The sequence below is a fragment of the Trachypithecus francoisi genome, unplaced genomic scaffold, assembly GCF_009764315.1.
Source record: "Trachypithecus francoisi isolate TF-2019V2 unplaced genomic scaffold, Tfra_2.0 Lachesis_group1, whole genome shotgun sequence".
In the NCBI taxonomy this organism is placed as follows: Eukaryota; Metazoa; Chordata; class Mammalia; order Primates; family Cercopithecidae; genus Trachypithecus; species Trachypithecus francoisi.
Window position 1 is genome coordinate 118,528,473 of NW_022681454.1, and position 20,530 is coordinate 118,549,002.

The following is a 20,530-nucleotide window of genomic DNA, read 5'->3' on the forward strand; positions in this document are numbered from 1 at the left end:
CTTAGGTCCCACATGTACTGTGGTCTGTCCCATGGCCACTCTAAAATGCCCCAACTCACCTTCTTCCTTAATGCAGCTCCCACTCCTAACATTTGTATCTCAGGCTGATTATTCAGGTTTAGAAATTTCAAGGTCATCTATGACTCACTGTTATGATCGTGTCAGTCACAAAGTTCTAAAGCTTCTGCTTTGGGATGTTTCTTGTACTGAATGCTTCCTTCCAATTCTCATTGCCAGCACCAGCCTCCAGATCTTTATCAAGCCATAGCTAGGTTGTTGTAACAGCTTCCCAGCAGAGATGGCATGAGGGAAGGCAACTAAACTTTTTTGAGTACCTCATATGTATGTAGTGTTTTCAATGCACTATCATATTTAATTCTCATAAAATACTACGAAGCAGTTATAATTTTCTCTGTTTCATAGATAACAAAACTGAGCTCAAATGAAATTGCCCAAGGTAACACAAATGCTAAAATAACAAAGAACTGGGATTCAACCTAGAATTTGTCTGACTCTTATTTTTCATTGTCTCCAGCTGTACCTGATTCTCCTCTTTATACATGACAACCATGCCCAGTATCTTCCTGTTCGTAAACTCTGCTTTCACCATATCATACTTCTCTTTAAAAAAAAAAAAAAAAACAGAAAACCATTAGTAACCCCCCTACTGCTCTTTTCATCAGTTGAAACTCCCCTGTATGACTTTCAGGGATGGTCACAGCCCACCCCACCTTGCCTAGCCAAACTTCCTTCCCTTGTTCCTCAGATTCATTCTTCACTGTCCTGTAAACATATTATTCTGCTATTCCTGTACTGTCAAGGGTACTCTCATACTATTAAGGATATTTGTTGAAAATATATTAAGGTGCTCTTCTTTTTTGCCTTTTCAAATACAAGATCTTTGCCCTGGTTGACTCAGGACATCTCTGCCTGGAGGGTGGGTGGTGCAGCATAGAGTTGGGTGAGTGTGTTCAAGAGGAGTTCAAGAAGATACATTTTAGAGGAGTGAAAAGAAAAGGATCATGGAGAAGTTCAGATTCTTGCAAGCAAAAAATTATGGGATTTTTCTATTTTTTGACTGAATGATTTTGAGGATTTTGCAAGCAGAATTTGAGAAAAGAGAAATTGTCTAATGAAAAGATTTGCTCAATTCCTTTATTCCTCTAATTCATCCTGAAGGACCCTGATCATAAAGTGCTCTCATTGTGCAGACAAGATAGCTCTCCCACTTTTGACAGCAAAGCCGTGATGCTTACTGTTCTGGGAGGATAAATAAACAACAGCAAGGAAGTAAAAGTCAAGATGTGAATTCAATAAGGAAGTACCTTAAATACTGGTTAAGTAATGGAATGATGTGGGTAAAGCAAAGAGCGTTCTCGAGCCACCCTCATCTCCCCTGCAATGTGGACCCTGCTATGAGAGCCAGGTAGCCTGCACTAAGGCTTGGGACAGACTGCTGGTGCTATAAGCCGGATGGAGGATGTTGCAGGTGCTGGGCTTTGTAGCGGTGGGAGCTTTGCTGAAACCAAGTACTTGAGGGAGCATATATGGATTTCCAACAAAAGAAAGTCAGCCTAGATCCAGTTACTTCTGCTGACAAGCAGCACCCAAGTAGACATAGAACAGTGCCCAGAGACCAGAAGAGTTAGGACACTAACTCTTTCCCCCTCCAGGGGGAAAGCTCCCCTCCCCCAAGGGCCAGATGTGACAGAGAGGAGCAGGGGAAAGGGTAGTTCCCGAGAGCCTGAGCAAGTTTATCCAAATAAACATTTACTTTTAGTATCAAACTAAGATAAAAGAGGTCAGCCTCCCAGCCTCTTTCTGCAGTGTGCTGAATGCTGGTAAACAGGCCACTAAGACTCTGAGCCCTTTTGGAGATTGGGGGACAAGAATCAGGAAGCAAAAACCCCTTCCACGCCAGCTCAAGACATGGGGAGACACTGTCCTAACTGACCAAATCCCTGCAAAATGCAGAGCAAGCCTTCCCTCCTTGTCAATTCACATAACCGCTTAATTGCTTAATTGACTTAATTGCTTAATTTATTGATTGCACTATTCACTTGTTGAGTGTCTGTTTAGTAAGCAAAAACACACTAATGTGAACCACAGATTGGGCATTTAATTTTTTCTCTCCTACTCAGTAGGTGGGAGGCTGAGGAGACAGACTCTTGTCACAGGCAGATTACAGGAGCTACACGTTGCTGCCCATCCAAGTTGTGAATGATTTCTTGACCCTTTTACACCTACCTCTGGGATGTTCCTCTTGTGTTTCCCTCCCCGAATATACTGTTATTTCTGCTCTTCACCAATTCAAATCCTTCCTACCATCAGTGGTCCAGTTTACATCACACTTCTGTACACAGAGGGTCACGTTTCACAGGGCAATGCCGATATGACCCACAAGATTCTGTTCAGTATGAAATGCTGAGTCTTTTGATCCTTTCTGAAGCCATTCCCGACCACATCAGCCTGAGCTTTTGTAATATAGGTAGTCTACTCATAAATAATAGACACTTAATTTTATTTCATCTCCTTGATTATTGTCTCCTGTGACACTCATGTCCTCAAGTTCAATTGAGGATAAACGTTTTATGCTTCTTATCTTATGTTTTATTCTTGATATATTATCTCCACTGTACCTTATACAATGTAGTATATGTTCAAAAATACTTGGCAATTGATACTAATTCTGCAGATTAAAAGACTTCATCAGAATGGTACCTTCCTTAAAGTCACTGAGGGGTATAGAACTAGAAGATTAGAGCTCAGAGGTCTTCTTCCTGGCTACTTTATCATGATGCTGCTAGGGAATAAGAAAATGAACAATGGGTTATAAATCCAAGTATCATTATTAAAATGTATGCTGAGCTTATGTGTTGGAACATTTTGGTTCTACAGGAACAGCTTCTAACATGGCTCTTTGGGTTGAATCACAAGCTCCTTAGCATGCTGCAATACATGAACATTATTAAGGAAGTCACCTCAAATCCTTTATTGAGTGATGTAAAGATTAACCAACTGTTCAACCCATGTAGCAAGCAAGCAAAGTAAGAACACCATCACTGTGAGTTGAGTTAATGAGAATGACATCCAAAATGTTTGGATGGAGAGTTTACCACACTGACGAAAGTGACAGTGCTAACCAGCCAGGATCCTGTCCATCAGTTTGTGAAGGGCAAGAAGAGCAGACGGAGCCACAGAAGATAAGTAGTGAGAAAAGCACAGAGGGGGAGAAAGTGTTAGAGAACAGCCACCATGTTAGTTACACTATGGAGATGGTGATAATTGGAAATGGTAATGAGGGTGGGAAGCAGCAGGTACTGACAAAGGACAAGAAAATCAGAGAAGAAAAGTCAAAAAATAGAAAAATCCCATAATCTCCTTGGCAAGCAGGCACCTGTCAGTCAATGTGCCTACCTCTGGAGACATCTGACATCTACACAGTAGGCTTATGTGTATGTGGTTGGAAGGAGGAGAGAAAATCTCACAAACAGTCTTAATATCATCAAAAACGCACATTTTGAACATCTCTTAATATACATTTTTTGGAAGGAAAGAAGTGGAATGGGGATACTGAACCCCAGTAGCTGCTAAATGCACCAGCATGCAAGGGTAGAGAAAGCTAGCCCATCAGTTCAACTGTCTAGTTAGAGGGTACATGGCCACAGGTAGTCCACAAGTATCTCATACCTACTTCTCAGCCTACATCTACCTACACATCATAGAGCTCAATAATACATTGTCACAGTAACAACCAAACCAGCAAGATAAAGTGCTTCACTGAAGAAAGAGGAAAGCACAGATTTTGTTTCTAAAGATTCTCATCCTTCCTACTGCCCTATGACACACACACATAAATATTTAAAATGTGAACATTCCAGCACTTATAAGCGCAGAGAGATATTTAGGTCTCCACAGTAATGAATTCCCTGATAGTTTCTGTTGGCCTGCATTATATTCAGAATTCTTTTTTTTTTTTTTTTTTTTGAGACGGAATCTCGCTCTGCCGCCCAGGCTGGAGTGCAGTGGCCAGATCTCAGCTCACTGCAAGCTCCGCCTCCCGGGTTCACGCCATTCTCCTGCCTCAGCCTCCAGAGTAGCTGGGACTACAGGCGCCCGCCACCTCGCCCGGCTAGTTTTTTTGTGTTTTTTAGTAGAGACGGGGTTTCACCGTGTTAGCCAGGATGGTCTCGATCTCCTGACCTTGTGATCCGCCCGTCTCGGCCTCCCAAAGTGCTGGGATTACAGGCTTGAGCCACTGCGCCCGGCCTCAGAATTCTTCATGTATAATTTTAATAAATCTTGGCCAGGCATGGCGGCTCATGCCTGTAATCCCAGCACTTTAGGGGGCAGAGGCAGATGAATCACTTGAAGCCAGAAGTTCTAGACCAACTGGGGCAACATAGTGAAACCCCATCTCTACTAAAAATACAAAAATTAGCTGGGCGTGGTGGTGCATGCCTGTAGTCCCAGCTACTTGGGAGGCTGAGGCACGAGAATCGAGAATGGCTTGAATCCAGGAGTCGGAAGTTGCAATGAGTCAAGATTGCGCCGCTGCACTCCAGCCTGGGTGACAGAATGAGACCTTGTCTCAAAAACAAACAAACAAACAAACAAACAAAAAAACTTTAAAAAATCTATTAGACATATGATAATTTTGGCATTTGCCCTAATGACTGTCAGAAGGAAGAAGCTGTTGTGTATTTAAGGAGAGGAACCCTGGTCTATCTCCATTGCTTTATCTCTCCTTCTTTTCATGAAAGCATGAGCAGCTCTTTGCCAGATTCCTCAGCAGCTAAAACCAGAAAAGCAAACAGATACCTAACAGTGCATTGCTCCCTCTAAAAGTACACTGGAGCAGAAGTGAGGACCCTTAGCCATTGCCTGCATGACTTCTTGGTAATACTTCTTAAATGTATGTGCCCAAGAAAGTATTCAAGCAAATGCCTTCTAGAACTTAGATGTTTATGCTTCTAGGACTGTGTTTTATGTATAACTCCCCATTAAACCAACTACTGTATTGCTTTGCAATTGTCTGTCTTCATGCCTATCTCTCCAGTAATGCTAAAATGTTCTTAAAGGCAAAGGCTGCCTCTTTTCATCTCCATATGCTTGGCTTTTAGTATACGGTGATATCTATTGGAGGGATGGGTGCACAGATGCACACATACTTAAACCACATCACTGAAGACCTAAGGAACAGACAATTTTCCCCCTCTAGATTACAGAATACCCCTGGTCACATATGATTATGTGTGGAAGAAGCAGTGGTGGAGGGGCATTGAAGTGGTTCATCTATAAAAAAAAAAGTCACGAATAATATAAATTAATAATAATAAAAGTAATGTCAACAATCATTCTTTCAAAGCAAATTTCTGCTTAATAACATTTAATTCTTGGTTACACCACAAAAGTATTTGATGCATTCTATATCTCTTGATTTTGATTTTACATAATTATATTTTTTCAGGATAATCTAGAGGCAAACAGAAGATAAATCTTAAAATTAATAACTTTTAATAATTAGTAATTAAACAAATCTCAAACTTATCTTCACAATGCTTTTTAAAACTAATTTTTATTATTTCAGGAAGATCAGTGACAAATTAAAAGTTATATAAATTCAATCTATACTTGAACAAGAATTCAGACAAAATGACCTCAGATAATAAAATTAAGGAACTTCTATTGACCCGAGAGAAGTTCGTATTTAAATACATTAGTCACTATCAATTATATATATATAGTTATTAGAATAAAGGGATCTGGTTTTCTATCATTATCATCCATATCTAAAGTCAAAACAAGTCACACATTTTCCTTAAAAAGTCACGCATTTGTGGACATTTAATTCTCATTTTTTAAAAGGACCTAGGACCAAATCCATATTATCACCTATTATTTGAACAGTGCAAAGAAAATAGTATTTTTAATAGGGTTTTTTTTAAAAAAACTAGATAATTGAAGACAAATATACCTGATCTAAATGCTAAATTAAACACAAAATGCTATAACAATCCTAATTATTCTCATAAAGTCACTGCTGAGCCCCTCATGCATAAATGTGAAGTCAGCCATCCCAGTCTACATCTGCAGACCCTCTGTATTGGGCCAGACTCCTATGTGTTCACCCAGCACAGCCCACTAATACAGCACCCCTTCTGGGTGGATGTTATGCAACTCCAAGGGCAGTACAGGGGAGAGGGTTGAGAAGCAAGACTTCTGGACAAGCAAGGAGCCTCCCTTCCTTAGAAGAATGCCCAGCAGCCATTCATCATTCCTTAAGCATCCTCCCTGAAACAGGAAATCTCAATCCTGAGCTAGAAAGGGCACAGCAACTCCATAAAATTTTCTTCCTCCCATTACATTTCCCATGGTGTTTGATTGCCTATTATAAACTGGGGGTGCTGGGGGAGGGTGGGGGAGTAAAGGTTTATGGGATATTGTAGGCAAAGGAAAAGCTCAATGTTTAATAACAACTTTAAGAGAAAGAGAGAGGGACAGAAGAACAGACACATTTTATATCCCAGCACAATAATGAAAAATCCTTAAAATTCTAACTCAGTCCTCAGAAGACGGTCTAGTGCTGGACTGGGATCCTCTCACCTCTCTAATATTAATAAAAGGGATAATCATAAATAATATTTGGCAGGGGGTCAATTGTGCTTTGCAATAACCTTTTCTCCTCTTTCCTCTTATTCTTAGACCTCCTCCTACTTAGCTTACCAACTTTCTCAAGTTGATCTGCCATCAGCAGCCAAATTTAAATGATGAATTAATTGGATTTCATAAATAAATACTAATTAATAGTTTCCTGTATTGCTTCTCCCAGGAGTACACGCATTTTAAACTTTCTTTGAGGAAGACAGAAATGCCTAACCAAAGGAGGCCACAGTGCGAACAGCACAATCCCAGAAAGCTGGGGATTTCAGATGGCCTGGGGCTGCTGTGAATCAGATGTCAACCTGCAGCTTCAGTTTCTTAATTTGTAAAATAAGAGACTGGACTAGATGAAATCCTTTTAAATTCAAACATTCTATTATTCTTCAAAATATTCTATATTGTTAAATTTCAGAAGTGTGGTACTAAGATGATTTTAGGTGGGGAATTCAGACGACCTTCTTATCACACAGTGTAAGTTACTATCTACTCTGTGTGCCTAATAAGATCAGTTACGAGTAAGAATGTTCTTCCTTCTGCCATTCTTGGTTATGTAAATAATACTGCCAACGATAGGGCTTAAATAAACACAACACACAATCATAGAGATGTTCAGTCTCAAGATGGTGGAATAAAGGCCTTTCTCACCACTTCTCCTTTTCAAAATTACCTCCCTAAACAAGGAGAACAAGGAACTGCAACACAAATTTCATCTTCCATGAAACCAAGAGACATTTGTAACTCCAAGCCACAATATGTAATGGTGGAAAGGTGATAAGTTGTTAAAATAGTAAGTCATTTAGTGGACAGAAAGAAGTTTCAACTGGAGTGGCTGTTACAGAAAACAAGCTGATCCACCCAGCTCAATGCCAGAGAATGCCCAGAAATTGAAGGCAAAAAGAATTCCAGAAAGTAGAGATAAGGCTGGAACCTAAAATGAGGGGATTGGCTGTATAACAAGTACATAGAAACCCTCCCCCTACATTCCCACCTGCTAATTGATATGGTTAAGTGACAACCCTTCTGCAACCCTATAAGAGATAGGATATGGAATCTCTGGAGATATGGAAACAGAAATGCTCTAGACGTGGGGATACCAGGCCTACAGGAGGGCAGGAACTAGGAACAGGGGGACTCTTGCCCAGTTCGTCAATACCAACAGCCAGGTTTATTATTTCCCAATCTCTTCTCCCCTGAGAAATATTAGGAAAAAAAACCCTGGATCTCTGAAATAAAGAATGCTACAAAAAAGAATACTCATAAGACAAGAAAGAACTCTTAGAAATTAAAAATATAATCACTAAGATGGAAATACATTCAGTGAAAGAGTTGGGGGATAGAGACAAGGAAATAGAAAAAACACAAAAAGCAAGCATTGGAAATCAGAACAGAAGAGATACAAAAACTAGGGGATCAGTCAGGAGGTCCAACATCAAGACAATAGAAATTCTAGAAAAAGCAAAGAATAAAAATGGTGGTTAGGAAAACTTCTCAGAACTAAAACTTCCCAGAACTAAAGGACATAATGTCCAGATGGAAAGTGTTACCCCAGTGTCCAGCTCAGATGGTGAAGAAAGCATCCATACCAAGGTACACCTTCAGAAGAGAGCTAATGAAGAGACAATTCTAAGAGCTTCCTGAAGCGGGGGGAAAAAAAGACCTCATACAAAGAAAGTTAGAGGGCTCTAGAAGGGATAACTTCAGGAAAATATACACAGTTAGACACTGTAGAAGATTTAGCTAAGAAAAAAGGACACGATGTGACAAATATTTACTCCAAGAAAAACAACCAATTATCAAATAAAATAAATTAGTCATACTATACTACTTGACTTAGCAGTGAACAATGATTACAGAGCCATATTAATGAAGAACTTAAATAAGATATTAACCAGAAATTGTGATAAACCATCTTGTGGAAGATAGGGGGAGAATAAGAGATACATGTAAACATAAATTCTCACCTGAGACTATTGATAACATCTAAAATATGAATAAAAAGATATCAGTATATGAAAAAGTTGAAAGTGAAGCACACAGAAAAGGAGAAGGGACCAGGAAATTGCTGGGGGCTTGCTGTTGTTCGTAGAAGTCTTTTAGCACTATCTAACTTTTAAAGCTACATTCGTGTATTACTTTGATACTACATAAAACAATTTAAAACAAACCAACAAAAATGACGACTCATTGTACATAGTGAAATTGCTACTCTAGGTTATATAACTGATAATATAAAGAAAAATTTCAGAGTATTAAAGGCCTCAAGGCTGGGTGGCGCGGTGGTTCATGCCTATAATCACAGCAACTTGCGAGGTAGAGGCAGGAGGATTGCTTGAGCTCAGGAGTTAAGAGACCAGCCTGGTCAACATAGTGAGACCTCGTCTGTACGACAAATTTTACAAAATTTATGGTAGTGTGTGCCTGTAGTCCCAGCTACTTGGGAGGCTAAGATGTGAGGATCACTTGAGCCTAGGATTTGAGGCTGCAATGAGCTATGATCGCCCAACTGCCCTCCAGCCTAGGTGACAGAGTGAGACTCTGTCTCAAAAAAAAAAAAAAAAAAAAAATTAGAAAAATAAATTCCTTAAGTCTAATGCCATGCTGTGCTGTTCTTAAAAATTAAACTATAACTGTAAAGAAAGCTGCCTCTTTCTTAATAACACTAGTCAGCCTGGACTCAAAGTTCAGACTCATGTCCCTAAGATTCAACAATCACTTGGAGAATCTGATTCCCTCCAGGGTTGGCAGGGAAGGAAGTGCTGCTTCCAGTCTAATGCCTGAGCCAACACACGCACTAAGCCAAGAATGGAACATTTATACAAGACCAGTGAGTGCCACAGAAACTAACATACAACGTGTTTTAGGTAATCTGAGTTACAAGGCACCGTGGACTCATTTTTGGTTCCTTGATCATATAAAGGTGAGTTTTAGAAGATCTATTATAGATTTGCCGGGGAAGCGTTAGAACATGACATCTCTGTGTACTAATTTCCTCATTTGCTAAGTGACAATGATTTTAAAAACTGCTTTAAAAAGGAGCGATTTAAGTGAATGAGTATAAACGACAGCATGAAGTAGTATATAGACACAAATTAACTGCTTTTATTGTGACTACTTTTTGGCAGCACTTCCTCTGAAGAAAAACTAAACAGAATTTTTTTCTAGAAATCTTTCTCTGTTAAAGATAACATTGCTGAAAAATCTAATGATTTTGTGCATGTATGCCAATACGTACAAGGACTGATTCTTCTAACAGTAGAGTCATACGTTTTTCTCTTGATCTTTTCAGTTTTTGCCAAGTGTGCATCAATGTTTCTCTTTTCTTGCTGCTTTTTCTCCCCGCCCTCTAAACAAAAATTTTTTTCCCTCAAAATCTAGCTTGGACTCCCTTTCTTCACACTCCTTTGAGTAATCTCATGTACTCACACAACTGTGTAACAATTCCCATCAGACAGCTTTAAACTTGTATTTCCTTTTCCCTGCTTAACACCTCTATCAGAAATATTTGATCATTCACTATTCCTTTAAAAAGAAAACAACAACAACAACAACAACAACAAAAGAAATAGCTGAAAAATCAGATCCTCACCTTTGCTTTTCTCTTGTCAACAATGGCATCAACCAACTTGGTTATCTGGGTCAAAAATCACTAAATTGTCTCTGATCCTGCTTTCTCTTTAAAGCCCTCATGCATAGTGAGTTGCAAAATTTCAGATTCTAGCTGTTTTTTTCCCCCCCCAATTTCTCCCCTTTCCATTCCACCAATACTACACTATTACAGAGCCTAATCTCAGCCTGGAGAGTTACAGTCGTCTCCTAATTTGTCTCTTCACTTTCTATTAATTGCCACTTCAGTTCAGAGTGGGTTTGCTCAAATTACTGCTACTTTAAAACAATCAGTGGCTCCCTAGTGCCTTGTCCTGGCATACAGGATCCTCCACACTAATGCCTCAAACCAACATGTCCAGCTAAATATCACTGCTCCCCTACACATATCTATGTTCCATCCAAACCCAACTAATATTCCTTAGACATGCCTGGCATTTGGGGGGAAGAGAGGACTTGAATTAAGTATTTACCTTGTCTCTGCTTCATGTCCTATCTATCCTTCAAGGCCCATAAAGGTTTCCTTGATTTCCCCACAACCTAACGTGGTCCTTCTCTTCTTTGCACTTGACCCTTTGTAACTCTTTGTATGTTGTTTTTTTTTTTAATGGAACTGATTTTACTATAACTTACAGCATAACTGCTCATGCCCAGTCTCATTCCCATGTCTCCCTCATGAGATTTTAAAATTCTTGAGCACAGGAAAGTTGTCATGCTCATCTTTGTGGCTTGCTGTACCTAGCCCACACTTTGCAAATATGCATGCTTGAGAAACACTTGAATTGAGACTCATGAAAACTGCCTTCCAATACCTTTTTTGGAATTCATCAGATATACTGAATAACTGAAACATTATTAAAAAATGAGGCCATCACTACAATGACATATTACTTGGTCCTAGGTTTGCAACCAATTGGGATGAAGGAAGTCTTGGTTTGAATCAGTGGTTGAATCAAGAGTTCTATCAACAGGTAAAAATAATCTTGTTAGTGATACAGCAGGTGACAGTTTTCCTACCAAGTCAGTCTATTTAAAATTTCCACATGGAATAGGGGAGCATGGAACAATGAAACCAGCAACAGAATTACCCTGAGAAATTATCTTCGTAAAGGTGGGATTGTATCCTCAGCATCCTGCTGAATTTTAAATTCAGCTATGCTGTTTTGTCTACTGAAATGACCCTGGGTATCCTTCTTGGAATCCATCCTACGGCTGTCGTGTTCACTTTTAAACAACAATAAACACTGTTTATTAAACAGTGGCCATATTCTCCTCAAAGGTGGAATAAACAGCTAATCTCTGTTACAGAGACCAAGCTAGTCTCTGATGTTACCAAGTGACAAGCCTGAAAGAAACATGAAGAGCTTGCTGCCCCGCCTCTAGAAAAAAAGTTTTTAATGTATATCTCCTTAAAAATGACTGGGTCTTCTTCTTGACCTCTACAAAATAAGTACACCACAACATTTACTTGTTGAATTATGTAAAGTTAGCAAACATATACAAAAGATGTTCTATTAGCAGTGAGACAGCAAGTCTACAATAGAATTTGCCCCAGAGCTTTGTGTAATTGACCTCAAATTTCAGAATAATCTCTGCTCCGCCCTACTTCCTCAGATAAGAGTTCAGGTGTCTAATGGAAGGATTTAAGGTTTTTAAAAAAGAAGAATTTTATAAAGGAATCAAGAAACAGCTAGGTTATAAAAACTAATTTGTCAAAAGGAAAAATGGACAATGTTTTAAAACCTTAGGGAGACGGTGAAGTGAGCTGGTGGTGCTTTAATCCCAAAGGATATAACTTCCCTCCATTTCCTGGGCCGTTTCCATTCCACGCTTATCTTCAGCAATAACTGAACCATATCCGGATGAGTCGCTCATTTAAAATCAGAACTCTTCCCTGCGGGATCTACTCCCAGCCATTGATTGTGTTCCTGTGTTCTATGGGTAGGTGCAGCCAGACCAGGCGCAGACTCTGCGCAGGCGAAGCAGCGCGCGATCCTGGGGTGCAGGGGTCAACCCGGAGGTCTCGGCCTCGGGCGGTGGGCCGCTCGCCGGCAGCAGGGGGCGCTGCAGAACCTCTGTCCCCACCCTGGAGAACCACCTCCCCGGCTCAGCTGGTCTGCGCCGCCCGCCACCATCCGACCCCAAGTTCTCTACCTAGTTCTGAGCGTTCTTCCTAAAAAAAGACTGTAAGCCCTGCGGCACTCCCAGTGTACGTGACAGGAAAACTACAGAGCATCTCACCCTGTGAAACCGATCACCCTCTTTTTATCTTCTCTGCGTCTCGCACTGATTAAAAGCTGTCTCCAAGATTGGAAATTAAGAAAAGTTGCTCTTTCTCATGCATTAGCGCGCCGACCGCTCCTTCGTTTAGAAAGAGAGAGGGGGAGAAAGAGAGAAAGAGAGCCCCCGTGCCGGGGCGCGAGCCACTCCGCCCGGGAACCGCGGCCAAAGTTACCACTAAAACGATTCCCCGGCTGCCCGATGCCCACTCCCTCCCTCAGGGAACCCTATAGGGCTTCAGTTCCAGTTTCACCCCAACTGTGCCTGAACCACAGACGAGGCGCCTGGGCAAACCTTCAACCCACACCCTGTATCGCACTGTCTGCTCCATACTCCCCACTTCTCTGCCCCCGCCCCTCACGTCCCAGAGCGTCGGAGGGGACTCAAGTTCCCAGCGTGGCTACATGCTGGGACGCCCAGGAGAAGTTCGGGGTTCAAGTGCGCGCCTGGGTCTGTGCACATCTTTTAACCTCCCTCGGCCTCCCTAGGTAAGCTCGGGACCCCGGGGTCCGTCTTCCAAGGGGTGCCCAGCCCTGGCGGCAGTCGTGCGAGCTCCTCGGCTCCAGGGCAGGGAGTGGCTGTTCGCCAGGATGCCTGTCTGAAGTCAGAGTGCCCGTACGCTTGAGCCGGGACAGAGCCCCCGCCACGCACTCGGCGGCCCCTGAGTCCCTCCACCGCGCGGGACCGAGGGGGCGAGCCTTCGGCTGAGGTCTGTCCTCTCCAAATCACCCGGAATCGAACTGCCAGGCCGTACCATGTGGGTCTCGGAGGTCCCAGGCACGTTGTGCAGCCGCCCGGCGCGCGCTTTCCCGCCCCCCGCCCGGCACCGCCCTCCGAGGCGCGGGCCGCGGCCGGGCCCGGTACTCACAGGTCCGGCCCGTGGGATAAGGGCGGCGGGCAGTAGCCGTGCGACTCCCGCTGCGAGGGCGCCGAGCGCGGCTCCAGCCCCCCGTTGACGCCCCTCCAGCCCCGGCGGCGGCGCTGCGGCTCCGCGCCCTCGTCCTCGCCCTCGTCATCCTCCTCCTCCGGCGTGGGGAAGGTCACCCTTGCTTGCTCCTTGCACTTCCTGACCTTGGTGGACATCGCGCCGGCTGCGGTCCGGGTGTGGGGGTACCGGCTGCCGGCCTCCTCCACCTTCGCGGCCGTGCGGTCTTCCCGGGGCGCCCCTTCCCCACCTCCCGCGGCTTCCGCGTCCCCGGGCGGCCCAGGGCGGGAAGGCAGGAGCGGAGAGCGGTGCGGCCAGCGATCGAGCAGTTAGAGGCTGGCGCCGAAGCCGAGCTGCCGCCGCCCACCATCAAAACGTGGGAGCAACCGCCGCGGCCGTGGCTGCGACGAGGAAGCCCGGGGCCGAGCGGGGCGCTGGTGCTGGGAGAGGCTCTCCAGCCCCGCGGCGGCGGCGATGCCTCCTCGGCGCCTGTCTCCTGTCTCCGACAGCATCTCTTGCTAGGACAGCATCGTTACTCAGGGAGAAGGAGAGGGAGGGCGGGAGGGGGAAGAGGAGGGGGAGAATCAATTCCTTATCAGACAGAGCTGGAGAGGAAATCAGACAGACCGCAGGTGGGGAGTAAAGAAACCAGAGAAACTTCCCCTCCCCACTCGCCTCTTTCTCTTCCAGAGGATCTAGGGCCCTTTTTGCATCTACAGAAACAAGTTTCCTAAGGAAGGGAAAAGGAAATCCACTGGCTTGTTAATTTTCCTGCAGCCAACTCTCCAAATTTGTTTCAAAAAGCGTCACTTGTTCGTTGTGTTACGCCCAGTGAGATTTGGTTGAACCTACGGAGGTTTAAGTACATTCCCCTCAGTGCCTTTGTACTCCATCGAGCCTGGTAATGTTTTAAACGTGCCTGATGCTTCGGTTCTTTTAATGAATCTCAAAGGCATCTAATAAGATTTATATACTTTCCAAGGAAGATTTTTCAGCGAAATGCAGTCTTGTTTTTAAAACACACGCACAAAAATTGCATTTTGGAATTCAAGACCAGTCATTCTTTTGGGAGAAAAGAGTTACAGAATCTTAGCAGGAATCTTAGGAATCAAGGAGTCTGTTGGTCCTTTTATGAATAAGAAACCCTTGGCCTAGAGAGACTGAAAAAAGTACTCATGATAGGTGGGTAGTGAGAAAACTTAGATTACATCCGGAAGAGTGTGTTCTCCCAGACTTTCTCTTGCTTCAAATAGACGGCTTTCCAGCAAGTCCAACTTGGAAAAATCACAAAAATACTGGACACGTTCTGATAAGATAAAATTTATTTAACTGTATCCAATTATACTGTACTTTTTAGAGGAACAGTTTTTCCCAAATTTAAACAAAACACAAGAAAATGTGGCTTCTTTGAATTTAATTCTTAAAAAGTAAGTAAAATATTGTGTATTAAATTGGCAAGTCTATATGTTGAAAGAAGCAATGATATTTATACATCTAATACAGGAAAAACAAAAACAAGTAAATATTGTATAGTGCGTTATGCTTGGAAGTGTTTTCCAGTTGTTAGTACATAAGCAAGTGCTAACATTTTCACAATGTAGGTTAGCAGACCTATTCAATTTCATGTCTGGAATATCTCTAAAGCAGGACTGCCCTTCTCCACCCGGTACCACAGCCTCAATTCAGGCTCCCCTGCTTCCTGCTATCCAGCCTTTCTGCAGCCCACCTCTCCCCATACTGTTTCATTCTTTGTACTACTGGAAAGACCATGCTCAAAGCAAAATCTGATCACGACTTTTCTCTATAAAAATCTCTGGTGGCTTCCCACTACTTTCAGGTTAAAATCCAAATTTTCAATCTCTCCTCCCACCTGCTTTCATACACATTCTAACTGCAGTTACCCCGAACTCTCAGTCATCAACTGACATGCTAGATACTTTCCCATTTCTCTGCCTTTGTCTATGGCATTCCTGTCACTGAAATGTCTCTCTTCATTCATTTGCCACACTTTGACTTTTCCTTAGAGAACTAGGTTAGCTGTGGCCTCCAGTGTGACAGCCCTCTTGGGTCCCAGTGGATTTCCCACAGGCTCTGGTCCTTACTCACACTATGTATACTACAGTCTTACCAGTGATCACACAATACTGAAATTCACTCTGTATTTGCCAGTTTCCTCTAAACTATGAATCCCTTGAGGGTGATGTGGGATCTTACTTATTTTGAGCTACTTAGGGGCTCATCTTTTTGTCCTTGCTATTTAGCTCAGTACCTGATATGCAGGACAAGCTAAATAAATGTTTGTTGGATGAATTATTAAGATTATAGTTTCTTTATAATTACATTAATATGTTTGTAAACTGCTGCCTTATAGGACTGTGGACAGAAGCTCTATACCAATGCTGGAGTCACCAAGGTTTACTCCTACACAATGCCTTAGTCTCCTGGGGCTGCCATAACAAAGTACCAAAGACTGGGTGGCTTAAACAACAGATACTTAATTTCTCACAATTCTGGAGACTAGAAGTCTGAGTTCAAAGTGTTCACAGGGTTGGTTTCTTTTGAGGCCTCCCTTTGTGGTTTGTAGATGGCCATCTCCCTGTCTTCACATGGTCTTCCTTCTGTGCCTGTGTCTTGATCGCCTCTTCTTATAAGGACAGCACTCATATAGAATTAGGACCCATCCTGATCACCTCATTTTACTTAATTATTTCTTTAAAGACTCCATCTCCAAATACTAGCACATTTTGAGGTACTGGGGGTTAGGACTTCAACATGTGAATTCTGGCAGGACACAATTCAGCCCATAACAGAGGAGAACTTTCTGATCTCAAAAGGAATAGGAGAAACCACAAAGAAAAAAACAGGCATGAAAAGCAAACACTTCAATGTATCAAAAAAATTTTAAAATATAAATACAGTTATCTGTAAGAATTACTGCTCAACAGTGTCTTCTTATTAGACACAGTGTAGAAGTTAGACTTAGCAATTTTCTGAAGGTAGCAAGAGCACAGAAACAGGTAAAGTGTTCTTAACAGTGTACATTTCTTCCCCCTCCTTGAGAGCAGAAGTTCTTGGCCAGGCGCAGTGGCTCACACCTGTAATCCCAGCACTTTGGGAGGCCGAGGTGGGTGGATCACCTGAGGTGAGGAGTTAAAACCAGCCTGGTCAACATGGCGAAACTCCATCTCTACTAAAAAAAAAAAAGTGCAAAAATTAGCTGAGGGTGGTGGCAGGTGCCTGTAATCCCAGTGCAGAGGCTGAAGCAGAAGAATTGCTTGAAACCGGGAGGCGAAGGTTGTGGTGAGCCAAGATGGTGCCACTGCACTCCAGCCTGGGCGACAAGAGCACAAGAGTGAGACTCCGTCTCAAAAAAAAAAAAAAAGTAGAAGTTCTCCTATAAATTCATTTGCTGGCTTTTTAAAGTAGCCTTAACTGATTAATTTTGTTACCCATATAAATTAAGAAGATAAAAGCTGCATATCAGAACAATCAACCTCCCCCAAATTAGGATTCCCAAACTTATAATGCGGTAATTAACATTCTAGTGCCTTTTACACAGAACTTATAATGTCCCATAAACTGCTTTTCGCTAATGCTTGCTGTTCTCTTATAGTCCAAGGCGATCACAGGCAGTTTCCTCACTTAAAACATATGTTTTGAAATTTTCCTCTAGTCAGAAGTTTGGAACTTGTATTGGTCTGTTCTCATGCGCTTATAAAGACATACCCAAGACTGGGTAATTTATAAAGGAAAGAGGTTTCATGGACTCACAGTTCCCCGTGGCTAGGGAGGCCTAACAATCAAGGCAGAAGGCAAAGGAGAAGCAAAGGCATGGCTTACATGGCGGCAGGCAAGAGAGCTTGTGCACTTCCATTTATAAATGGAACTTCCATTAATAAAACCATCAGATCACATGAGACTTATTCACGACCATGAGAACAGTATGGGGGATCTGCCCTCATGATTCAGTTACCTCCACCTGGCCCCACCCTTGACACCTGGGGATCATTACAATTCAAGGTGAGATTTGGGTGGGGACACAGCCAAACCATATTAGGATTCAAAATTTACTTTAACATAGAAATAAATTATAAATTATGATTATATTTTCTGGAAAGTTAGCTTAAACTTGTATTATAGGGAGGTATTTAAGAACATACGGCCAGAGGCCTGGAATCAGATCCCACCTCGGCTGCTCGCAGGTTCTGTGTGACCTTCAGAAAGCTACTTAACCTCTCCAAGCCTCAGTTTTTTCCTCAGTAAAATGAAGATATAGTCGTTGTACCTACTTCATAGGGCTGTTATAAGGATTCTGTGTTAATGGCACTTAAAACTGTACCTGGCATATAGTAGGCACTAGTATTAGCTACTATTAGTTCACTATGTGAATTATAGTACTAACAATAGAAATCAGAAGTCTGTTTCCTAAAGCAAGGATCTACCCTATCTGATTTAGACGCCATTCTATAATAACAGTATTTGCTAAGTTGTACAACTGGGCTGTCAGTTCTTCTAGCGGCAGCGACAGTGTCTTATTTGACATTGTCACACCAGTGTAATCATAAAGCTGACAACATAGCAAGTGTTCAATAAATGCTAAGTAGTAATAACAGCAGTGGCAGTTGGAACAGCAGTGGCAGTTGAAACAGAAGCCATTCCATAACTATTTGTGAAATGAAGAGATTCCATAGTGAGGAGGGGGACGGAAAGACTTTTCTTCTTCTGCTTTGGGTATAGTGCCAACCCCAAGGAAAATTTAAGAATGGGCAAAACCTTTCTTTGGCATCTCTCCACTCTTTCTCTACATCTTCGTCTACCTTATAATGCCATGTTTCCTGGCACCTATGAGCTCAGTGACATCGTATTGTTTTAATTCTTCCAGGATCTTATCTCTGGCCTGCCAATACCCCAAAAGGGCTCCATGCTTCTCAATGACTTTTCTATTCCCTGCCAGTCAAAACTGCTATTCCTTCAGGGCAGTCAGTCTCAGTTAGCTGTTAAAGGGAAAGTGTTTTACACAAGTTTGTACTAATGTGTGTGAGCCCCTAAAAGTCCTTAATGCTCCAAGGGATTTACATTTTTCAAAAACAACAGAACTGTCCATTTAGTGGTATTACCAGCTGTGTATTAAAGTGGAGGGAAAGGAAGATGCTTTTAGGGGAAGGGAAAATGCGAGGAACTGCCTACAACTCCCCTGTAGGGTTTCTGACTTTTTTTTTTTTTTTTGAGATGGAGTCTCATTCTGTCACCCAGGCTGGACTGCAGTGGCGCAATCTCGGCTCACTGCAACCTTCGCCTCCTGGGTTCAAGCAATTCTCCTGCCTCAGCTTCCTGAGTAGCTGAGACTACAGGTGCCCGCCACCACACCTGGCTAATATTTTTGTATTTTTAGTAGAGACGGGGTTTCACCATGTTAGCCAGGATGGTCTCGATCTCCTGACTTCATGATCCATTCGGCCTCCCAAAGTGCTGGGATTACAGGCATGAGCCACCGCGCCTGGCCCACTTTCATCTCACTCATTACTAAAAGCTATAATTTTCTTCCATTTTGAATTTGCCCCGCCCCTACGCCATTAACATCTACCAATAGCATTGTCAAGATGGGCTCCCAATTTGAGGAGGGAGTGGAAAATGGGCTAAGGGGCAAAGCTAAGGGATTTATGTATAGTTTCAATCTTGAGCAAATAGAGACAGAAATTTATTATTTTGGGGAGACAATTCTCATGAGTGCCTTATGTTTCTATACATCTTGAAAGCAGGGGCAATGGTTACCTTTGTTCTGGAATATCTTTTCAAGGATGTTCATATGGCAAACAGCAAAGAGCTAGTATGTGTACTGTTCTGTGCAATAAAGATAACGCTCTCCTTGGGGCAAAGGTCAAGCATGCTTACTGACTGTTATAAAAGATTCAGGTTACCTAAGCTCCAGGTTCTTCTCCTGTAATGCAACCCACTGCATGTGCAGGTATCATCTGCCCCTCTCCATGTCACTTTGTGGGAATTGAGACTCAGGAAACTGGCACAAATACTGGCACTCTGGATACTGCTATTGCTATGAGTAATAAACCGTCCTTTGTGTCTGGCTGGGGAGTTTTGTGTCTTCTGCCAGCATTCATGAAACTGTGGCTAACTACCTTGTTAGCTTCCCAGTAGGGTAAAATTTCAGATCCTTCATAGTTCTTAGCACGGTGGCTCGCGTTTGTAATCCTAGCACTTTGGGAGGCCAAGGTGGGTGGATCTCTTAAGTTCAAGAGTTCAAGACCAGACTGAGCAACATAGTGAGACCCTGTCTCTACAAAAAATAAAATAAAATAAAAATTAGGCAGGCACACATAGTGACACGGCATGGCTCGTGCCTGTAATCTCAGCCCCTGGAAAGCTAAGGTGGGAGGATCACCTGAGCCTGGGCTGTCAAGGCTGCAGTGAGCTGAGATTGTGCCACTGCACTCCAGCCTGGGTAACAGAGTGAGACCCTGTCTCAAAAAAAAAAAAAAAAAATACATTTTATAGATGGGAAATTCATAGCTCTCTCCAGCTCGATCTCCAAGAGTAAATTAGTATGTTAAAGGGGTTGTAGTAACTTTCCTATGTGACTAAGTGTATTATTAATCAATTTTTCTATGATCAAGTACTCCTTTACATACCTGCTAATACCATTTTTGATATGAACTTAGTCCCAGAGGGAATCAATGTAAGATACAGACTTGATGAGTGCTTGTAGTTTTTTATTGACAATCTGAAGAATGACTTGACTCTAAATTGCAGCTCAAGGTTTAGAATGCTATTGTGTTTGGAGATTTGAGGAAAGTGGGCATGAAGACTTAGTGTTCATTTCCTCAATCTCTCTCTGTGTGAACATACAGAAATCAAATCTGTCTAGCCTCTATTTTTAGCAAGGTTAAGAACAATTCCACTTCATCCTAATCCCAATGATTCCTGCCGACCCTCTTCCAAAAACTATTTAAAGACATGTTCTTCAAAGTTATATTTGTCTTTCCTTCAGGGAGAAAAAGAATACCAATGATTTATAATATGGAAACTGGAGGAAATGGGTCATAT

At 42.4% G+C, this 20,530-nt stretch overlaps 1 protein-coding gene across 5 annotated transcripts in view; it reads right to left on the minus strand.

Moving 5' to 3' along the window:
* Window positions 1–14,113, minus strand: part of TRPC3 (transient receptor potential cation channel subfamily C member 3) — a 73,621-nt gene extending 59,508 nt beyond the window's left edge. For 2 of the 5 annotated variants that reach the window (XM_033215159.1, XM_033215164.1), the window contains exon 1: window positions 13,415–14,113. In XM_033215159.1, coding sequence (XP_033071050.1) covers window positions 13,415–13,629 — 215 coding nt within the window. In that variant the 5' untranslated portion in view covers window positions 13,630–14,113. The remainder of the gene's footprint in view (window positions 1–13,414) is intronic. The other 3 variants (XM_033215163.1, XM_033215161.1, XM_033215160.1) reach the window with 2 other exon arrangements.
* Window positions 14,114–20,530: the final 6,417 nt, after the last annotated feature.